The sequence below is a fragment of the Micromesistius poutassou genome (genome assembly GCF_964030765.1).
Source record: "Micromesistius poutassou genome assembly, chromosome: 3".
NCBI lineage: Eukaryota > Metazoa > Chordata > Actinopteri > Gadiformes > Gadidae > Micromesistius > Micromesistius poutassou.
The window spans coordinates 15,513,939-15,536,314 of NC_140273.1; the positions used below are offsets into that span (position 1 = coordinate 15,513,939).

Genomic DNA, 22,376 nt, shown 5'->3' on the forward strand with positions numbered 1-22,376 from the left:
GGTTTTTGGGAAAGCTGGGAATGTTTTCAATGGCAAACCATTTAGAAAGCAAGTAAAGAGGTGCTGCATTTCTAACCAACAGACCCTTTGTGAGAGCATGCAAGTGTGTGTGTGTGTGTGTGTGTGTGTGTGTGTGTGTGTGTGTGTGTGTGTGTGTGTGTGTGTGTGTGTGTGTGTGTGTGTGTGTTTGTTGAATGAGTCATGCAATCATTTCAGCTGGATAAGCAGTCTAGTGACATGACTAGTAGATCAGCACTCTCAAGAGTCAGGGCCTCTGTCGTCCCCCACCTTCTGCAAGTCCTCCAGCACTGGCCCTCCATTTCTTGGTGTTGTTATATATATTTATTTTATTTATTCATTGGAAACGTGCAAAAGACACAATACAGAGTGATACAGTACATTACAGCCCTCAGTGCCAAAGTTCTCTCAGACAAAGGTGGGGTTGGGTCGCTGTGAGGACTGCAACCTCTCCCAGACCCACCCCCCGCAGATTGAGAGTCTGTAATATGTGTATGCTTTGTATGTATGTTTGTGGGGTGCCCTCGGAAAAAAACAGGACAAACAACACCATGATAGGGGTGCAGCTACTGATAAAAAACACTAAAAAATATATCCCGGTTTTGTAACAAACATTTTGTAACAAAGCACGGTGGTAGTCCTTCTGACACAAAAAGCAGTAGTTTGGTGGTAAACATTGGTAGTTTGCCCTGGAAAAGTGAACTATGTTCGGTTTATGTAAACTGACAAGGAACACTTGATTGCAGATTCATGGTCTTATCCAAATGCTCTGCTGCCTCCATGGACACCAACATACACCAGTACAACCCCATTAAGCACTACAATTGCTTCAACCATGGCTGATGGTCAAACAGTACACTGAACACTTTGTATGACAGTTTTGTATTGAAATACTAGAGGATGAATAGAATATAAAATAGATTTCCTACATTAGAAATTCCTAATACAAACTCCACCAGCACAAACACTGAAACACACAGGTCATTCCTTGTTCAACAAACTATTTAAGTTAACGAACTTGACGACCCTCTCGCTATAGTCCGCTGGTTCTCTGCTGGTCTGTGCAAAGAGCCAGTGGGTGGAGCTGATGTGGTGCACGTGTGCAGGTTGAGCCTGCAGGCTTCATACAGTGTACCACTTCAGCATCTCACTCCTTACCCTTTTGGTCCGTTTTGCTTGTGCCTTTTGAGGTAAGTCTTATGTTTGTTTTTATGTTGTGTTTACATCCCCAAAGCATACTTTGGACTCATCAATTCTTATTCTTTTTTAATAAATATCTAACTTCATTTGTGGACTTCCGTCTTTATTTTTCTTACAAAGCCTGGTCGTATTGCATATATTAATTTGTCATTTGTTATTAGTTAATTAAAAAAAATAAGCAATAAAAACGCAAGGCTACTGACAAACATTATTTATAGCGAAATTATGAGTTTCGACCTAAGCCGGGCTTCAGGGATCCCCCAGCACCCCCTAGTGATGTTGATAAGTCTTGCAGCTGGAAAAGACTCCTTCACAAAAAACCCAAATATCAAATAACACCACTTTTAGCTGGGTATCATATATTTCACATCCAACATATCAACGGATCTATCTGTAGATATAAACATATAGTATCGCAAATATTAGTCACAGCAATGTCCACAATAACATTTCCGCGTCCTCCGCCTCGATGTCTTCCGTGGGTTTTGAATATGCATCTATTACACGGTGTCCTCTTGTCGTCATGTTCCTCTGACAACACAAACACTTGATAGAGGTGGGTTTCAAGGGGCAAACAGTGAATAAAATGAGTGACATTTTTAAAGAAGTGACGACGAAGTTATCATGTGACGTTGCCATCCAACGTATCATCTTATTCAATTATTTGTAATACAGTATTACTGCCTAATTTGCATGACTAATTTTCTATTTTAATACTCATGCACAAAAGCGTTTTATAAATGTGATGTAATGTCATCACACCAGTCTTTATCTTACGACATTTTATATCGTCCGATTTGACTTGATGTGTTTGAAGACACTATGAAGAAACACACAGAACGATATCTATCATCAATTATCCGCTTCTACGTATCAAAGAATGTCTTTAAACCAAAAATATAAAACAAACTGCCCATTCTGCAAACCTCCATCCTAAAAATATAGATTGCTATTGTTTTTCCCGGTTTAACCCGTAGTCTATGACGTCTCTTTACAATTTTCAAAGTGTAGGAAGCGTTGAATGCCAGAGAACCAATCATATGAATCATATCGACATACATTGTTTTCTTGACCAACGATTGGCCCGTTTTGAGCCGGTCTCACAAGATTCTTTGCTACAACTGGCTAGAAATTCAAATCTCGAGGACCAATCAGAGAGGGGCATAACGACCGAGACTGCATTTAAACTGATCACAAATACTATACCGACAGGGTGAAAGCAGCTGTAACTTACCGGTCTTGGTATATGCACATTTTAGGACTTTTAATACTTTTTTTCATCTGTTGTAGTTATTAAGCGGAAAAGTCGAATGACAAGTGCACCCGAAAGCTGTTTGTTTGTTTTTTAAATCGTTTTTTGATCAAGCTGCCAGTCGGTAACTTAGAAGGCAAACGTCAGTCGAAGGTAGGTCAGACGTTTAAATTAATGTATAGTCGGCCAATTTAAGTTTATTTTGAATTTAATAGTTATTAACGGTTTTTGGTTGTTTCTTATCACGTTTAGGAGTTATCATTCAATATGAGTGCAGCGACTGCGAAGCCGACGTCCCATGTGGATCCAATATCTGCACCGCTGAAAGAAATCCCCGATGTCCTCGTAGATTCTCGTTCGAAGAAAAAATATTCCCGAGGTCGCTTTCTTGGAAAGGGAGGTTTTGCGAAATGCTACGAGATCACAGATATGGACACGAATGAAGTTTTTGCTGGCAAAATTGTCCCGAAGTCGATGATCATGAAACCACACCAGAGGGAGAAGATGACCTCGGAAATCACCATTCACCAAAGTCTGGATCACGCCAACGTCGTGGGATTCCGAGGCTTCTTCGAGGATGAAGACTTCGTATTCGTTGTGTTGGAACTCTGCAGGCGACGGGTAAGTCATGATGTATAGTCTTTATGTAGGCGAAGGTTTTACATTTAAACCCAACGGTCGACGTTTTTTTTTGTGGGGGATAGCCTTGTAGTATGACCGATATCTTATTGCTCCACACACTAACATTTGGCCTATGTATATCCATACTATTTAGATGTACTTTACTTGGGCCAGCTATAGTTGAAGCTCAGACTGTAAAATCATCTCCAGTCCGCATTTTTCAAAGACTTGGTCTTCCAACATCCGGTTTTGGGGTTGCAATGATCCACCTGTTGGCAGTTGCATCACGTCACAAAAATGCATCGAACATTTAAATTGACTTTTAATGCTACTTTCACAACGAGGGAATACAATAACTCCTGGTCTGTGGATGGCTGCACACAACTAAAACATTTCAAATGTTTTCAGTCCCTCTTGGAGCTCCACAAGCGCCGTAAGGCCATCACGGAGCCAGAAGCACGCTACTATATGATGCAGCTGCTCAAAGGGTGCCAGTATCTACACGACAATCGAATCATCCACAGAGATCTGAAACTGGGCAACATCTTCCTCAACGATGAGATGGATGTCAAAATAGGTAACTCCTATGTTTCATACTTGAAAACCATAGCCTGTTGACTAATCACTTCCACTTTGCAAGATGTCATACTAAATCAAAAAATGTTAATTCAGAAAGTGAATATGACCCAACTGTAATCCATAGTGGTTTCCGAAATCAAATGCTCTATTTCAATGGTGCAACGTTCCTGATTTTCCAAAGGGGATTTTGGCCTTGCGACCAAGATTGAATATGACGGCGAGAGAAAGAAAACCTTGTGTGGAACCCCCAACTACATCGCCCCAGAAGTGCTCTGTAAGAAGGGCCATAGCTTTGAGGTGGACGTCTGGTCTCTTGGCTGTATCCTGTAAGTAAAAAAGTGCATACGTTCACAAGACATTTGTCACCTCAGTGTAGTCATTCAATGACTCGCTGGAATTTTGTGCCAACTCGAGGACAAACTGTCATCGCTGCTGTCTGTTTCAGACAGTGGCTTGCTTGTCCTTGCCAATATCAATCATATCGTGTGTCTTTCATGCCCCCCCCCCCCCCCCCCCCCCCCCCCCCTCCTCAGGTACACTCTGCTTGTGGGCAAGCCACCATTTGAGACGTCCTGTTTGAAAGAGACTTACAACCGCATCAAGAAAAACAGCTATGCAGTTCCCTGGGTATGTTAAATTGAGCATGGAGGACTTATGCAATTAGAATTGCTTCTACGTACTCTGACTGAAACTGACTACCGATGTTGATCAAAAGATTGCACTAAAATGGGGGGGGGGAAGTACAGTACATCTTGTGACATCTTCAGACAAGGACACAGGGTGGTGGTCTTGGAAAAATTGGTTTTAGTGTAAAGGTTTTTTTTTGATTCATGCAAGAGATCAGTCTGACTCAGTATTACCCCACTCCACATGGGAGATGTGGGTATCTCTGCAAAGGTACAGAAAAGTAATGAGAATTATACAAATGGTGCTAAAATTAATTGGTTCCTCGTCATAACAATGTCTTGTGTTGATTCCCCCCCCCTCCATGCAGCACGTCAACCCCGCCGCCACCAACCTCATCAAGCGCATGCTGAACGCCGAACCCTCCCTCAGACCCACCATCGCGGAGTTGCAGACTGACGAGTTCTTCACAGGCGGCTACTGCCCCCTGCGCCTGCCCACCACGTGCCTCACTGTGCCCCCCCGCTTCTCCATCGCCCCCTCACAGGCCCAGGAGCTCAGCCAAAGACGACCCCTGTCTGCACTCGACAACAAAGGTATTGATTTCGGGAGGAAAAATTTGGTGTTAATGACGGGTGCACTAAAATAGGGAAGGGGAAGATTACAAGTCTACTGTTCATGCAGCCATTTCGTATTATACTTGGTACATACAAGGCTCTGTGGAAGACTGCATTAATTGTAAAAATGAATATTTGTTGCTGGATGTTTACTTGAGCATTTTAAGGGGCTGTCTGACATAAATGGTACTTTTCACCCGTTCATTCTCACTAGTATGACTTAAGAACTTACCAACCTTGTAAATTTATATTCAAATCTTCTCTCTTCCAGACCAACCAGAAAAGGTCGACCTTAAAGAGGAGGCAAAGTAAGACTTGAGATCAAGGCAGTGTTGTCATGTGTGTTGGCACTATCATTGACGAATGATGAAGCTTTTAATGTATATTAATCAGTAGTAGTGCTAGGGGTTCAGCACTCGTAAGATGAGAACTGCTGACCTTCCAGAGCAGCTTCTGGCTTTACTGACTTATCTCTTGTTGTGAAATCAGGGATGCTGAGGTGTGCCACCTAACTGATATGCTGGCCCAGATCAACCACCTTCTAGTGGCCAAACCCTTTGAGAAAGCAGTCATTCGGCAGGGTAAGGGCCAAGTCTGTTTTGTATTGTATTTAAAATAACTTAAATGTGTAGTTATTTATGCTGGCAACTGTTCTTTAACTGCAACCTCTTGTATCTTGCACCTGTTTGTAGAAGAGGCAGATGATCCTGCATGCATTCCAGTCTTCTGGATCAGCAAATGGGTGGACTACTCTGATAAATATGGATTGGGTAGGTATTTATATAAAACAAAAACTATTTACATGGTAACTACTTTGTATACATTTATCACATTAAAGTACGGTTCCAATTTTACCGTTAATCAAACAAGTCATCCTTCCAACTTGTTTCTCACATGTCCTGCATTTAGAACCATTTAGTCAATTGCTCTGGCGTGTGTCCTAATATTCAAGACTCAATTTTCAGGATACCAGCTGTGTGACAACAGCGTAGGCGTTCTCTTCAACGACTACACGCGTCTCATGATGTACGCCGACGGAGACAGCCTGCAGTACATCGACAAGGCAGTCGCAGAGTCTTTCCTGAACGTTCGCTCCTACCCACCCGGCCTCAGCAAGAAGGTCAGTAGTCTACACCGCCACCCCGACACGCCCCAGATCTCCACCTGTAGCCATCAGCCTTTTATACCCCCTATGCCAGCATGGCTTTGACTGTAAAGTGGGCACCTGTCTGGTCCCCTTTCTACCTTTCTTAATGGAAAGGGGTTGGAACTATTAATTTTAAAGGACAATGTAGTCCAATCCAGCCTTTATGTTTACTGTAACAATGCCCATGCCAGGCAATTTGTCTATCTCTAAATAGTCTCCCACCCCAAATGCCTGCTGATGGTTTTTGCTCCTCTCCGCAGATCACGCTACTCAAGTACTTCCGTAACTACATGAGCGAGCACCTTCTGAAGGCCGGCGCCAACATGGCGCGACGTGACGGCGACGAGCTGGCTCGCCTGCCCTACCTCTCGTACTGGTTCCGCACCCGCAGCGCCATCGTGCTGCACCTCACCAACGGCACTGTGCAGATCAACTTCTTCCAGGTCAGAGGGCGAAACAAGACTCCTCGCTATGTATTACTACAGTGTGTGCAAATGGATTGGGTATTTTGTGGAAACATGGCCTGACTAATGCATTTTTTTTTTTTTAATTATTGGATTTCTCAGGACCACACAAAGCTGATCTTGTGTCCCCTGATGGGGGCGGTGACCTACATCGATGAGAAGCGGGAGTTCCACACGTACAAGCTGAGCCTGTTGGAGGAGTTTGGGTGCACCAAGGAGCTGGCGAGCCGTATCCGCTATGCTAAGGTGATGGTGGAGAAAATACTAGCCAACAAGTCCGCCTCGGCACGCTAAAGAAAGCGTTCTAACCACTTCCTAGTGGACCAAGTAATTAGCGCTTGAGTCCCCCATTTTTAATTATCGTCTTGGCCTGTGAAATATTTGCTTTGCTCCTCATCTTTCATGGGATGTACTTGCTGTACCATAGTTGACACTTGCAATGATTTTTATGTGTTTGATTTACGTTTTCTCTCACTTGAAGGGTCTTCTTCTTTGAGAATTCCCCTACTCGGTTTTCTCATGACGTTTCTTTTCAATGAGTGCATCTTTCTTCCCAGTGCACTTGCCTTTTAACACTGACAATGAAGTTTGAGCTCACCAACTGGTCTGAGTCCTTCAGGTCTATTTAAATCTGTATGTTGTGTATAGAGGACTGAGGCTGACCATGTTGGTTGTCTTCATTATGTTCCCTTTTTTTATAGTTGTATTTTAAATGTCTTCTGTAAAAAACATGCTCTGTACAAACTCGCTGACTCTTAATGTTGTATAGATGGCTTTGTGCTTTACAAATATAAATAAAGATTACGGAATACAATCATTACATGGTCATTTTTGCATTAATTGTTGCTGATGTAAGTGTATTAAGCTTGACCTGCAGTGCCTCTCTGAAGTTGTTTTACAATGAGGAAAGCATGCAGATGGAAGTTAAGAGCTTAACATTTCCAACTTTTTAGCATTCAGGTCTGATTTTAAGGTGCGGAAGAAAATAGGAATTGTTTTTCACAAAATGTTATCCTTGTTTAAAGCTCAAATGTACGCCATGGGGTCCAGCTGATTTTCAAAAGTCTGCCATGATATTATGGAGAAGTCTTATCAAATTGACATGCTAACCACCTGAACAAGCGGTTTCATAAATTAACCGAAAGAGCGTTTTGGACCATTACATTTGATCTTCTGCCTCAGCTCTTCCACTCTGGACTAATGGCTCTGCATAGCATTAAACAAACATCACGACTGAATTTGTTTGGCTTGGTTCATGGCTGCAATTTCATTTGTACAAAGTTTAATAGAACATGGTAAAATAACTTTAGCTTTTCTTTAAATACAAATATAATTAGCTTTAGAACAGGTAAATACGAAATGCATTAAAACAACCAGGAAACCCAACAGCTGGTTCATACTTTTTTTTTGTGGCAACTTTCAGCTAGACGTCTGTACCATTAAGGTTAAAAGTCATAAACTGGTGTTTGAGTAACATTTACCAACATCGGTAGTTCCGGAAGCCGGGTGACATTCATTTAAAAGAATCAAGTCTGTTAAACAGTGGTCTGGACAGAGTTCTGGCCGTCGTAGCGGTACAACGTGAGGTCTCCGTTTTGATGGCCGGTCACTAAGATGTTGGACCCGCCCCAGCGAGCCATGTGCCAGCCGTCTGCCTCAGGAGCCCACGCCACGCTGGGCCCCGTGGGGCCTCCCAGGTCCCAGACGTGCACACTACCACTCTGGCTCAGAGCCACCAGCCGGGAGCCCAGGACATCCGCCTCACACAACCTGCACGGTACAAAGGACGGTGAGATCAAAGTTATAAAATCAATTCGACTCTTAATTGATTTCCCTCACCTTCCAGACCAGGCTTCAGGCTGGTGTAGTCGATTGGCCACCACCGATCTCCCACTGAGAGTGTTAATGGCGACTAAGGAGAACAGCGTGGTCTTTGGTTTTTCTTTCTCCTTCTCCATGGAAACCACGTTGCCTTCTTCTTCCCAGTGGTATGATTGGACCTCCTCCCTCACTATGGATCCAAGGTACTGGTGCTGCAGCAGGACAAGCAGTACCCCCTGTGCAAACATAATCTCTTTTTTCAAACACTTTCATTTCATGAAATTGAGGTTTTATAAAAACTAATAACTAAACTGAAAGATAAACTCATCTTTCTAATCAAAGAATAATTCCAATTAACTTATGGGAAAACCAGGTTGATAACGTGTTCCTTATCACAAACTAAACCCCGGCATGCTGATCAACGACTTACAGAGTAGCTGTAGCCTCGGAGACAGGCTGTGTGTGTTAACCCTTCGTCCAGTAGGATCCTCTGTAACAGCTGCCCAGTGCCTAGGTTCCTGAGAGAAGCATAACAGCTGTGTAAATGGTGCTGAACAAGCACATTAATAGTCAGAACAGAGAGTATGTGCACTTTTTCTATTGTACGATTACCCAATCGGTTCCGTAGTCAACATTGAACGAACATTTTGAACAAGTTAACTAACCCAGTGCTGTCACCAGAGTGGATGGCGCTGAAAGTCAATAGACCCGAGCTTGATTAGTTTGAAACCTCTGTTATCTTCGATTTCCAAGGGCCGTTATCAAGGGGTGTCTCTGTTCCACTTAAAATAGACGCAATAATAATAAACGGTTTAACCACTGGGTTATAAAATGCATGCGTGCAGCGAGCCGAACACATTACCATTTTCAGCTTTGCTTCGTTTCAACCGTTTGGGTGTTATGAGACTGCCTGCTGCCCATCAGTCACTTACCAGAGGAAGAGATGCCCGCCTTCAGCGGATCCCAGCAGGGCGTCCTTCAGGCCGTCCACTGTAGCCAGGGCGCCAACGTGCATGCCAGGGGAGGCCAGGGGCCGGGGGCTGGGTGCACTGAGGCCAGGGTTTGGGACAGTTATGACCATGTCTCAATACCATAATAATATCTTTATTTATATAGCACCTTTAAAAAAAATCGATTACAAAGTGCTTTGACAAAAGACATTTACGAATAGAATGAAAAGAATAAAAAGACGGCATCACGTAAAAGCAAGTCTATAAAAATGTGTTATAAGAAGTGATTTAAATATATATAGTATGCTCCCGGTCTAGCTAACAGTTAGTAAATGTAAACGGTATGAGGCAGGGACCAGGGTACTGTATTGGCTAGCATGTTCCCCTCATTGTTGCCACAGACACTGGGTTCGATCTCCGATGTCTGTGTGAACGCATCTTTATAAAAGATGTCTAACCCCCAGACAACCTGCTCCTACATTATGTGTATCTGAATTCAATGTAAATCGTAATTAGTAGTATGTATTATTCGTATTATTACTCCAATGTGGATTAAACTGTGGACAAAATCTCCTTTTGTAGGTTTGAAAATATTCTCTGGAGGCATTTAAATGGAGGCGTGCCACTAGAGGTCTGCAGCCAATCACAACCTCTCTTCCTGTTCTTACCTGCCGTCCTCCAACAGCATGAAGATCTGCAGCGTAGGAATGGCTGCCAGGTGGGAGGAGCAAACCACTCTGGACCGGGCCACACCCACAACCGCCTGAACCACACCCTGACACAGCAGCGCCTCCACCAGGCTGGAGCAGGAAAGCACCCTAGACAGACAGACAGACAGACAGACAGACTTCAGTTTGGATGGCTCAACAACCATATATGGGACCAATGTACATATCACACCACAGGTTGGTCTTCCTACCTTACTTCCTGGATCTCCAGCTGACCCAAAGTCACACACAGCAGCCCCACCGAGTCCGGCACAGAAAACACACTGATGACCGGCTGGAAAAAACAACAACAATGTGAGTGAAGGATGTGTGAAGGTTAGACACTAACATGTTTAACACACATGCTCAGGTCTGCAAATGTTATCAAGGTAAATCCTCCTCAATCGGCTCTGTTGAAGTGTATTCAAACTAGACTACAGTCTAAAAGTCTACATTATGTCTTCTTGATGCTGGTCACAACACATACACAGCAAAAAAAACAACAACACACAGACACACTCAGAATTACCTTGTTGAAAGTCCACGTGTGTATGAGGCCCCAGCCGGAGCTGGATGTCTGGTCCCACACACACACTGCCCATTTTCCAGCCGCCGCCACACACAGGCCTCCAGAAGGACCTGACACGCAGCAGGCATCTACCAGGCCGCCCCCGGCTGGGGCCTAGTGGGAGCCAGGGAAACAGCTGTCAATACACGCATAGACAGCCCTAGAGAACCATGGTTTAGCTAGTTCTTCAACCTTCAGTGAGTGAAAAATTGCCTGGGATGCAGAGCATTAGCAATGAGACGTTTTTTTGGTGGATTTGAGTCATCTTATTTTTCTCCAAAAAAAAAAAATATATATAAAAATACAAAAAATATCTACTCCCGCTTATATTTACCGTCAACGTTTGTGTGAAGCTGATCGCACACTCCTCCGCCACCGCTTTAGTTCCCCCGGTGTGCTCGTGTGCATCGTCGGTTCTAGGAGAGGCGCCGGCGGCACGGGGAGGCTGTGAATCCACAGGCCCACCAGCGCCGGAGACGGACGGGCCACGACTGGGCACAGACCCCTGGCACTGCCCACCCACGTCCACGGGTGGATCCAGCGAGATGGGGGTCTGACGGGAGGGAGGGGCGGGCGCAGGGGCGCCGCGATGGGGGGACGCGAGGAAGGGACGAGGGGAGAGGTGTGGAGGGGAGCGGGACAGGGTGGACGGGCTGATGGCGGGAGGCAGGGTGAGATTGGGGGCGCGAGGGGACGAGGTGAGGGGCAGGCTTGAGGCGGGGCGAGCATGGTGAGGGGTGAGTCCTAGGGAGGGTAAGGGGAAGCTGGAGGGGAGGAGGTGTGGGGCCAGGAGAGGGCAGGGTGGGGAGACCAGAGACGGGCTCAGCAGGAGGGGGGAGCAGGCGCCAGGGCGTAGCGGAGGACTTCCTGCGGATGCGTCTGTAGGGGAATTTGTAGTGTGTTCATCTATAAGTGAATGGTCGGTCAAACGGGTTGTGTGTTGGTCCTCTTGGACCCCAGGATCAGTACAGGCATGCATTGTTTGACGGTTAGTAATGCACTTGAAAGGGCTTCCAATTGGCTCCTCTGCAAGAAAATCATTGACTGCTGCCCTCTGGTGGTTGGTAGCCCTATGGTCTTCCAACAGCTTGACTACACCTCCACCATGTCCCTGCTGTTCGGTCAAAACGGTAGAGGACTCCAACAGCAGCAAGTGTTCAGCAAGGCCCTCTAACTTTGTGCCTGCAAATGTCTCTTGTTCCATGGGCTGATCCAAACATTCTCCGGTAGACCGTCCCACGGGTGATCCCGCCTCCCTCCGGCTGTTTTGCTCCGGGCCATTTGCCAACTGTCCAACTGTTAACTGGTTGCCTGGGTCTAGTTTACAATCCTCCCCGGGCGTGACTGGGATCCACTCCAGGAACATCTGGGTATCAATAGGCTTGCGTTCCCCATTTGGATTGGTCTGGGTGACTGCAGACGAACATGGGAGGTTTTCAGACTGTACCCGAGAATGCAGGCCGTCGTCTGGACTGAGCAGGGACATGGAGAGGGTGGGGGTTGGGCTGAACGGGAGGGAGGGAGCCAACGCTTGGTCGCTGTGTGCCCTGTACAGGGCGTACGCCTGCTGACTGCTGCGCCGGGTGTGATACGACGGGGTGGAGAAGGGCTCCGTCGTGGCATCGATGACCTGCTGCAGCTTGTGGAGCTTGAGGGAGCCGAACTGCTCGTCGGGAAGATGGAAGTCCAGGGTGACCGGGGGCTTGAGTGCAAGGCCCAGGGCCAATGGGGAGGGGTGGAGAAGGGGATCGCTGGGGCCTGGAGGGGAGGGCAGCAGGAGGGACCGCCAGCCTGCTGAAACACAGATACAAAAGGCCAGAAAAATATGAGGATGAAGAATATAAGGGGATTATTTACAGGCATGGTGTATTTTGGCGTTCATCATAGGTATTTTTTTAATTTTCACACTAAATACTTGTACTTACATGCCTGATTACAAACTAAACCTAATATACATTCAAATGTATACACCTTGTATGTGTCCTTTATTACCTAGAATTTGTAAGGCCATGAAGACAAACTAAAAACTACTCATTGATCTATTCAAGTCATAGCAAGACATTTACAGACTTGATGTTTTGCAATTTCTGGTCTGGATTCAAACTAACATTTTAAATCATCGAGAATTGTACAATTGCTATCCAATGTATCTTTAGGTATGACGTGTCATTTTCTATCCCTGCCTTTGTTTCTTTGTCTTTATTAAAACCCAAATACATACAGACATCATGTGGGGGTCTTTCAGTCACCGAGCTGCTCCTCTTGAAGATGGGATAAACCCGCTCCAGACTTCCAGAAACCGAGGCAGAGGTTGGCCCTTCATCCGGAGCTGAAGGTGGGATCCCTGGGGGGAGATCGGGTGGAGACGCGGGGGGCTGGGAGATAATAATGGGTACTACTGAGACCGGGCCCTGCTCCAGGACTCCAGCCACAGGGAAAGACTGTGATGGGGAACTGGAGATCAGGGCAGGTACAGAGTGCTCTAAAGTCTGTTCTTGGTCTGTATAACTGATGTCTAAACAAAAAGAGCCCTTTTCAAACCTCCGTCCCCGCGGCACCCCTCTTTTCCTCCTCCGGCCCCTCGACGGTCTAGTGCTGGGCGCCGCTGAGAGGAAACGCTCTTGGTTCTGATTATCTAGCGATGGATCCAACTCCTTCTCCCTGGAACACTGTGCCTCATGGGATGGAGCGGGAGAAACCATTTGTGGGGGCGTGTCGGAATACACAAGCCTCAGATTGCTCTTATCCGTGTCTTCGCCGGCGTGCTGCGTTTGCCTGTCTTGGAGCGTGTGCAGGTTCCGCCCCTGGCCCCGCCCACGGCCTCTAGACCGACTTGTACCAATCAGATTGGAGAACAGGCTGATCTGCATGTCTGGCTGCTGCTGCTGCTGGGAGGAGGTCATGCGCCTGGTGGTTCTAACGTAATACTCCGGGGGGAAGACCAGCCCTTCCCCCAGCCTGCAGGAGGCTGCCAGGCTTACCCCTCTATCACATTGTCCCTCTTCCTTCTCACATCTACCTCGATGCTGGTCGACTCTTGGTCCAATGGCTGTGTGGCTGCTTTTATCTCTGGCTTTTCCCTCCTCATATCCATCCCTTTTGGTTTCCCTGTCGCATCCCTGTTGTTCTCCAGCATTTACTTCTCTCTCCAACCCTCCTCCTCCTCTTTCTTTTTCCACCGTTTCGGTTCCATTGTGGTTCGGCGTGTCCTCAGGTGTTCCCCTCCCAGCAGGTAGAGCCGGTGTCCAATGAGGGAGCAGCAGAGAGGGGGACTCGCTGTCTAACTTATCTCCAGTCAGGTCCGTTTCCTTCTCCCTCTGCACCTGTCCCTTCTTCTCCGACCACCCTTCTGCGGTGTGTCTCTCCGTGTTCCAGTGTGTCAACAACAGCGAGGAAGACTCCGATTCTGAACCGCTCAAACGTCCTTCTTTCATTTCCTGCGTCTCCGCCACCACTTCCGGCGTCCCTACGCGCTTCTCCGCCACGCCCTTTTCCTCGAGCTTTCTGCCGGGCCCCAGTCCCTCCTCGCTGTTGGTGTCCGTGCTGCCGACCACCTCGGCACTCTCGCTCCATCTCTGCTGCCAGCGCAGACGGCTGCTCCGGGAGCGCAGGCGCAGGGCTGAGCTGGGGGCCGGGGTGGGCCTCCCGGGGTGGTCCCTGGATTGGTCGTCCTGGCTGGAGGCAGGGGTGAGAGGCGGAGCAGCCTCCAAGGGGAGGAGGAACCTGACCGCTGGGCTCTCCCTGCCGCCGTCAGCCTCCACTTGTCCTGGGAAAAGAGTACCGTTGGTGAGTTCAAATGGGTATTATCACTACTACTTCTGCTGCTTTGATGTTATTGTTGTAAAAGAAAGTGTAGTCGGAATGGATTGTGATAATAACAAATGCAACAAGGATTCATTTTGGCACTGAAATCATTTTATGAAAAACCAAGATATTTAAACAGAATATACACACAAACTTGAATTATTATATACAATATCTAAATTGGTCTGATCGAAGTTTGATTGTGGCTGTGTTTGATTAGCCAGCCACATTTGTCTCCATTTAAAATCCCCCCCCCCCTGGGGACAATAAAGTATATTTAAAGTAATGTTTCATACTTTTTTATAATATGTTTCCAGATTATGTTTCCTGTTATAGACTAGTTATGTTATTTATATAATCGTTAAAGTGGCTTTTGATCCATTGAGGCAAAGTGCACCTTCAGTGTGATGATGTTCTTGGGGCGGGCCAGTGATTTGACTAGTAGGGGCGCAGAGTCTGGGAGATGGCGAGGATCGGTCGACATTGGGACGGGTGGTTGATGCTTCCAGATCAATCTGGGGCAGGAGCAGAGAGTTCTGCTCTGTGACTCTGGTCCTCTCATGTTTCTTCACGCCCTCTGATCGCTCAGCACGCTGTGGATAGAATGGTAGTTATATTTAGTCTTAATACAACAACCTAAGTTAATTGACGTCCTCAGAAAATCACTGACACTGAGTCACAGTAATATTTACCTTGAGTCTTTGTTGTGTTTTGGAATACTCCCGTTGCAAGTAGGCTAGCTTCCTGCGAAGCTGTTTTTGGTCAAAGTTGTTCAGTCACAGCAGGTAACAACAGCTAACAAATTTCCATTCTACTTTTTGAAACACCAAATCAAAAGCACATCAATTAACTCACCTTCTCCGTGTCATCGCTGTACAGTTTACTCCTCAACTTATTATTGCACTGCAGTGTAGAGCCTGCATCCTCCTCCATGCTCCTCTCTAGAGCCTGCCATTTGGAAATAGGCCAAACACGTAGTCAGCGACGATAAACTAACAGGAAGCTAACGCGACTTAACAAGGAAACAACGGTTAATGTTTGTAACATTTGATCAAACCTTTTTACGAGTATTACGAGGGATTGAATGAGCTAGGTTTAGTGACGCACAATAATCGATCTGATTTTTAACTTACACCATTCCAACATCGATCACTAAAGCGTTGTCCGCTCAGTTGATTCGTCCCTGTGTGTTATTCTCCATGTGTTTATACTGGTCGATACTAAATGCTAGATAGCCTTAGCCATGGTTTGAACATATTAACTTTGTTGTGATGCTTGATAAGGAAGTATGGTGGGTAGCATCAATTTCGGAATCCCACATGATTCCCGCCGCTCCCCCAACAGACCAGAGTAGTCAAGTAGCGATCGAATGATCGGAGTCATGCCCCTCGCTGGCTGAAAAGGGTATCGACCACTGCATAGAAAAGTGACACCGTAGTAGCGACGGCACGCTGAAACACTGATTAGCCGTCCTAGTTTTCCGATCAACCCACAGTCATTTTGGAAGTGCACTTAATAATGCGGGCAACGTCAATTGCTTCTCATCGTCATAAAATATGGCAAGTTGGTAGGTCATTCAGGGTCCCTGCGCAATAATTGTTATGGGCCCCCTATTACCCAATGAAAATATATTCTCAAATATATATATTGGACAAAATCCAATTTATACACTTACATAAAATGAATGTGGGCTACTTTAAACTAACATTTAATTTGATTCATGTTCAACAGATAAATAGTTTATCATAGAATAACGTATACATACAACATTTTATGAATCCATACTTTTAAACCATTTTAAAAGTATATATATTGTCTTTTTAAAGTTATATTAAACAAGTTAAACTCATTAAATGGATGTAAGTAGTCATGTCTTCAGTTTGTGGTGGTGACCCCGAATTGGCCCCAAACAAATGTGCCACTCAAATCTCACTACAAGGTTTTCTGAAAACCTGGCAGGGCCGCTGGTTACTCCTAATGGAAGATGAGTAAGTGTCATTTCCATGTCTCTGAATGGCCTAACCGAAGCATTGCGATGCCAAGCGATTGCAGCCACAACGTACTTTCATGTCAACACGGTTTCTACAATGTAGACGCCGCTCCTTTCATGGGACATGGGCACTGATTTAAAAAAGAGTCTGTGTGTTCCGTGACTACCATTATGTTATTTTTATTTTATTTCTGGCATTGGCAGCCTGTATTCATCTTTTTCAATTAGTTCTGGGCAGCGAAGGGACAGCCCCCTTCCAAAAAAGCAGAAAGCTTTTAGAGCAGCCGCATATAGATGTACTTTTTGAAGTGAGTGGTCAACCACTCACACACAAAGTGTCCATTCATCTCACACACACACAAACACACAAACACACACACACAGTTGCTGTACATTTGTACTAATCAATTATGAATGATCTGTAAAATGGCTGGAAACAATAATTGTGTGGAGTGAAGGATCACTCCACCCCCAACACTCACAATCTTACTCCATACTTTTGTGAAACTTGGCAGCCCTGTTATTACAGTATCCTTCATTTAATATAAATATATATAATTATACGAAAACAATCTTCAATATCAAACACTTTGACAAACAATATGACAAACAACTGAGAAATTACTATTTCATTGTGTAGATGCGTCCTACTCACCATAGTATGGTGCATAGATTTGTATAACAAATAAACAATATACTGTATGCAATGCACCAGGGGTAGTGGTATGACAAGAATGATTAAGTGATAGATATTAAGGCCAAATTAACCCAATAATAAACAGAAATGAGGTATGAACAAAAATGACTAAATACATATATAATAAAACAAATACACAGAGCTATGTTTCACGGTGCAATCTTTTCTTCTATCTTTTCTCTTAAACATTGCAAATGACATTCCAACCATGGCAGGGTGTGCCTGCATGTACATGTGTGTGTGCATTAGTGTGTATGAGAGCCGGTTGCTTGTCGGGGGGAAATAGATTTGTTTTCTCTGTTCCCGAGACACTGGAACAGCGTTCCTTGTGTTTGTACCAGTGTGTGTGTGTGTGTGTTTAATTGGGCGAGATGGTCCTGCTCCTCAGACAGCCACAGGTCAGGTACTGCATGGCCTTCATGCTGACGTGCATGAGCGGGCCCAGGTTGAAGAGCATGTGATAGAAGGCGTGGACAGACAGCCCTCCGGTTTCATCAGCGTACTTGAGAGCAACGATGGGCGTGTACAAGGGGTTGGTGAGGTTACGGAAACGAGGACTGCTGGCCTCAATGACCTTCTTGGTGCACTGTAAACAAAAATAAGAAGCGTTGGGAATGGACGGACAGAAATAATTGATTGTCCTGATTGATAACCATTATTATTTCTAACTAAATTCTTACATTGAAGATGCAAGCTAAGTAACAGCCGTTGTCATAATGGCACATGCAAAGATAACAAGTTGGATAGGCCAGTGGTTTGGGTGGCAGACGCCAAGCTCAGTATGTATACATTAATATAATACATATTATATACAAATACACACCCTCTGGACAAAAGCGACTGACACTATACTGCAAAATACTTCAACAGCCAATGGACACTAGCCGATGTGGACTCACTCTGGCGATGTCATCGGGAGTTTGTCCCAGCGTCTCGAAGATGTCCACTGATGATGGAAGGTAGACGTTCTTGAAGTAGTTCACTGTTTCGGGGTCAGTACCAGGGTACTCCTTCTGCCGCACGTCCTGGATCATCTTGGCCTCAAACTCTGTGTGGACCGGGCCTGGCTCTATCATTGACAAACTACATAGACGTGTATTCAAACAGTAGATATTATATGGGTTTGTTAAAACAACGTGTGGATGTGAAGATACATTTATATGACACAACCTTATCTTTATTTTTCCATCAACACTGATCAAACATTGTCTTTGTGTGGAGATGTTAAAGTAGAACATGTGGAGGGGCTACTCACATTACGTTGAACTTCAGGAGCTGCACAGCCAGACATTCACAGAAGCCCTCCGTGGCAAACTTAGAAGCTGCATATACGTCATTGAAGACAACACCTGGAGAGACATCCAGGGTTTAACTTAAAATGCAGGTACTGAAAACCTCAAGATATTCATGTCAATGCTACAGTTGTAGCTTTAATTCAATGATTATCTTTCTTGCAGGCGAATCTATGTATAAAATGGGCTGACCTAAAGGCTTACATATTTTCGTTGAGTATATATCTGAATGGATGGATAACAAAAAATGATATATATATATATATATATATATATATATATTGAGAATAAACAATTAGCTTGTCTTCCACTACTTCAGATATGAATCTCTACATCTCACCCAGCTGGTCCTCCTTTTTTTCAGATTCAGATTTGTTAAATGATAATCCTTATACAATCGCATGCAGTAACTTCCATTTTCAGAGTGTACCTTGCAGTCCCATGACACTGCTGACTACGATAATGTGTCCTCCTCTCCTCTTCTTCATGTCCGGCATCACCTCCTTGATCATGCGGATCACCCCAAAGAAGTTGGTCTCAAACACCTTCTTCATCTCCTCCATGGGAATGCTCTCCAGCGGACCCACCAGGCCGATGCCTGCATTGTTGACTGGCCGGGAGAACATCCACAGAGACCACAGGGAAGTGGGAATGGGAGCACATTTTGAGGGAATAAAGAGAGAGATGGAGAGAGAGAGAGAGAGATAAAGAAAGAGAGAGAGACAGAGAGATTTTCATTAGTTGTTTTAGGACATGTAACAGTGACAAGGTGACATAAGCTTAAACGTTATACCTTCGCATCCCAAGATACACAGTTCGTACCTGAATGCATCCTTGAGGAAGATGTCTAATCCCTGCCTACTCATTAACGACAAATGAACATAAAACAAGGCATTGTTGATCTTTATATTTTGTTTAGTTTCATAGCTTTAAGGAACCTATTTCAAACTGTTTTTAAGTGTGGTTTCTTGTTCAGCATTTTGTTCAACAGTGTTGGAGTAACGGTGCGGGGCAGTAGGGAGTTTGACTCCCAGACTAAAGGTTCTGGGTTTTGAACCCCAATGTCCACCGTTTATTTGTAGGCATCCTTGAGAATGTTATATGTTCATTAGTGACAAGTAAAATCAACTAAAAGCATGTGGTCAATTACTAAATAGTAGGCCTTTCTTGTATCAATACTGCGATCGATGATCTTATCCACACAACTCACTGAGGACATCCACGTGGCGATCCTTGATGCCGTCGATGCACTGTTTGACGGAGTCGTCGTTGCAGACATCAAGCACAGCCAGAGACAGAGTCTTCCCATAAGCCTCTCCCGCAGCCTCCACCAGCTTATCTTTCCTCTTCAGGTCGCGCATGGTGGCTATGACTGAACATGTTCACATGTACAGGACAAGAGGGGGAGAGTAATGGTAGAGGGCCAGCAAAGAGAGGATGGAAGAATACGAATGATCAGAGAACATTTGCATTTGTCATGTATTTGTTTGTATCTGATCATTTAAGAGTGGTGTTCTGCTTGCAAAATTCAAAACAAACTACTATCTACTATCGATATATATACATCATATTATCAACATATTTTACTTGGATTACATCAATATTCTGCTGACGTTTGGTCAAAATTGAAAGCTGCTCAAATGAGATGTGAGATTACCAGGAGATACATTAAATGGAAGTAAATATGAGTTGATGAGAACCTTTAGCGGTGGTTCCAGGGTGTGTTTTGAACCAGAATATGCATATGCTCATTTGTCCTGCTCCCATTTACATGCCCCTTGGCTATTTTCCATAGCATTCTTTTTAAATGACTGCCTGTGCAGGTTACGTTATCGTTCAGCACCATACCACAATGCGCAGGGTCACGGCGAGTTCACCAGGCCAGTGCTCAGCCACACTCATTCTCCCCCTTAATCTCCCTTTGACAAAATTATGTTTGATAATAATCACAATTTAATAGAGGTTTTAGGTTAGTTTAGCCACTGCTAAATAGATAATAAGCTTATGTGGCTTTTACATAAACCTGTGTGGTTTAAAATAGCCCTGCTTGTAGGTTACAATAGGCTTGCGTCTACATTAGCCCAACGCTGATAACCCCACTAACTAGGGCTTTACAATGTGGCTGACAACCAGCCACACACCACGTTTCCATAACAGTTTGTCTAGTCACTAGGCCTACATCTAGTTGCCCAGGGCAACAATGCAAGCGTCACCCTGCTCAGCTGCTCACAACGGCAGGGGACGGGGTCGTGACCCCGCTACTGGTGTGACGGCGGGGCTTTCTGCTGCATCTAATGTAACGTAGTGTCATCCGCCGTCACCCAGAGCAGGGATAATGGATTGAGGAGTTTAAATATAACCTCGCTTTGGATCAATAAGAATGTGGCGAGGAGTAGCCTACTTGAACCCCGGTGGTTTAGGTCAGCTTTGCCACACACACACACACACACACACACACACACACACACACGCACGCACGCACGCACGCACGCACGCACGCACGCACGCACACACACACACGCGCGCGCGTGCACAGGCATGCGCAGATGTGCGCCTATTGTAAGTTGTCATTATTCATCAGTCTTACTGTGTGTCTCTGCCTTTCTCAAATCCCAGAAGACAGAGAAATGTCAAAGCAAGTATTCAAAAAGGACGTAAATAACGTACCGTGATATCGCTTCTGCTCGTCATTTGCCAGCATCACTGCCATTCTTAAACCAATGCCTGAGGAGCAGCCGGTGATGAGCACTACTTTCTGCCCGGTACTCGCCATAGCTCCAGTGCTGTAGTTATTCGGAAAGTTGTTTTCTTTGGGGGGAGTATTGTCTCGGAAATAGATTCCTACGTACTCACAACGGTGACAATTGTGCAGGATGAGAGGGACACTGAGAACAGCTAGTGTAAGCGGATAACGTTAACTACACAGCAAATTTTAAATCGACATTTTTACACTGAAAGAGTTAAATCCAACACTTTCAGGGTGTATATATGGGGACCACCACGAAAGTGTTAATTTGACACTTTCATTAGTGTAATAAACTACAACACTAACAAAGTGATAAAATGTTACACTTTAAGAGTTCCTCAGGAACACCAAGCCGGAATCATTTACCCCAGCTTATTGTTATTTCTTTCCCTAAATTTAACTCCAAAAGTGTTATTTTTAAACACCAGTTCATCGTTATCTGTCCTTTATTATCAACTCCAAAAGTGTTATTTTTAAACACCAGTTTATTGTTATTTCCTTTGATATCAACTCCAAAAGTGTTATTTTTTAACATTTCACCCAGTGTCAAATTGACAATATAGGTGTTTTTACTTTATATTATACTACAAAATGTTAGTTGGTCTTTTCCATATAAACCTGAACAAAAATACTTACTAGAAATGCATTATATTAGACTTTTTTTATTAAATCTCATCTGACGAAATCGCACCATGAGACTCATCTTACAAAATTCAGCAGCAACTCCATCTTACAAAATGCAGCAGTCAGGTACAATATAAAACAATGCGTCACAGCCATAGGACATCTGCAGGTCGAAAGGCTTGTGGTGCTGCAAATCATCTCGATTTACAATGTACATATGGTCAGTTTCTCCAACTTGAAAGGCATGGAGATGCTCAACATACACAGAATTTAACTCAATAAGAACAAAATGTATAGCCTCTTTTTTTAGGATTATTAAAACAATTTTACCAAACAATGGCATTTCTTCCTCAACATCTACACACACAGCAGATCCTATGTGATAGTCAATGCCGTCGCATTTCACCCATGCAGTAGAAGATACAGTAGAGGACCTATCGAGTTGAAAATATTCACAGACCAGCTCTTCTTCATCTAATTCACTTAACATTTGGGTTTTTACTGGTCCTGATTCAATACCTCTAACCGTGAACGCCTCCCAATGATAGGCAATAGCTAACTGATGTTTCAATGCTAAAGACTTTGTCACATTTTTAAAGTTTTTAATGCTAGATTTGAAAAATCTGTGCTTCGCTTCATATCTCATGGTCCAGAC

General features: G+C 44.6%; 3 protein-coding genes across 3 annotated transcripts; 1 reads left to right on the top strand and 2 right to left on the bottom strand.

The window, feature by feature from the left end:
* Positions 1–2,431: 2,431 nt before the first annotated feature.
* On the top strand, positions 2,432–7,317 carry plk1 (polo-like kinase 1). Its single transcript, XM_084465515.1, has 12 exons — positions 2,432–2,623; positions 2,723–3,091; positions 3,500–3,668; positions 3,852–3,996; positions 4,204–4,297; positions 4,665–4,890; positions 5,183–5,219; positions 5,401–5,492; positions 5,604–5,681; positions 5,877–6,031; positions 6,319–6,501; positions 6,625–7,317. The coding sequence occupies exons 2-12, from the start codon at positions 2,738–2,740 to the stop codon at positions 6,814–6,816; spliced, it is 1,725 nt and encodes a 574-aa protein (XP_084321641.1). The 5' UTR covers positions 2,432–2,623; positions 2,723–2,737; the 3' UTR covers positions 6,817–7,317.
* Positions 7,318–7,844: 527 nt separating this feature from the next.
* Positions 7,845–15,608, bottom strand: palb2 (partner and localizer of BRCA2). The gene is made up of 13 exons (XM_084465971.1): positions 15,506–15,608; positions 15,228–15,320; positions 15,065–15,124; positions 14,770–14,965; positions 12,790–14,334; positions 10,903–12,362; positions 10,530–10,682; positions 10,213–10,295; positions 9,962–10,111; positions 9,276–9,392; positions 8,774–8,861; positions 8,362–8,579; positions 7,845–8,292 (listed from the first exon to the last, which is right to left on the bottom strand). The coding sequence occupies exons 2-13, from the start codon at positions 15,303–15,305 to the stop codon at positions 8,058–8,060; spliced, it is 4,383 nt and encodes a 1,460-aa protein (XP_084322097.1). The 5' UTR covers positions 15,306–15,320; positions 15,506–15,608; the 3' UTR covers positions 7,845–8,057.
* Positions 15,609–17,417: 1,809 nt separating this feature from the next.
* On the bottom strand, positions 17,418–21,124 carry LOC311340673 (retinol dehydrogenase 8-like; the record flags this gene model as incomplete). Its single annotated transcript, XM_084465546.1, has 6 exons — positions 17,418–17,645; positions 17,959–18,142; positions 18,315–18,408; positions 18,782–18,961; positions 19,562–19,723; positions 21,019–21,124. 6 exons carry the CDS (start codon positions 21,122–21,124, stop codon positions 17,418–17,420), a joined length of 954 nt encoding a protein of 317 aa, XP_084321672.1.
* Positions 21,125–22,376: the final 1,252 nt, after the last annotated feature.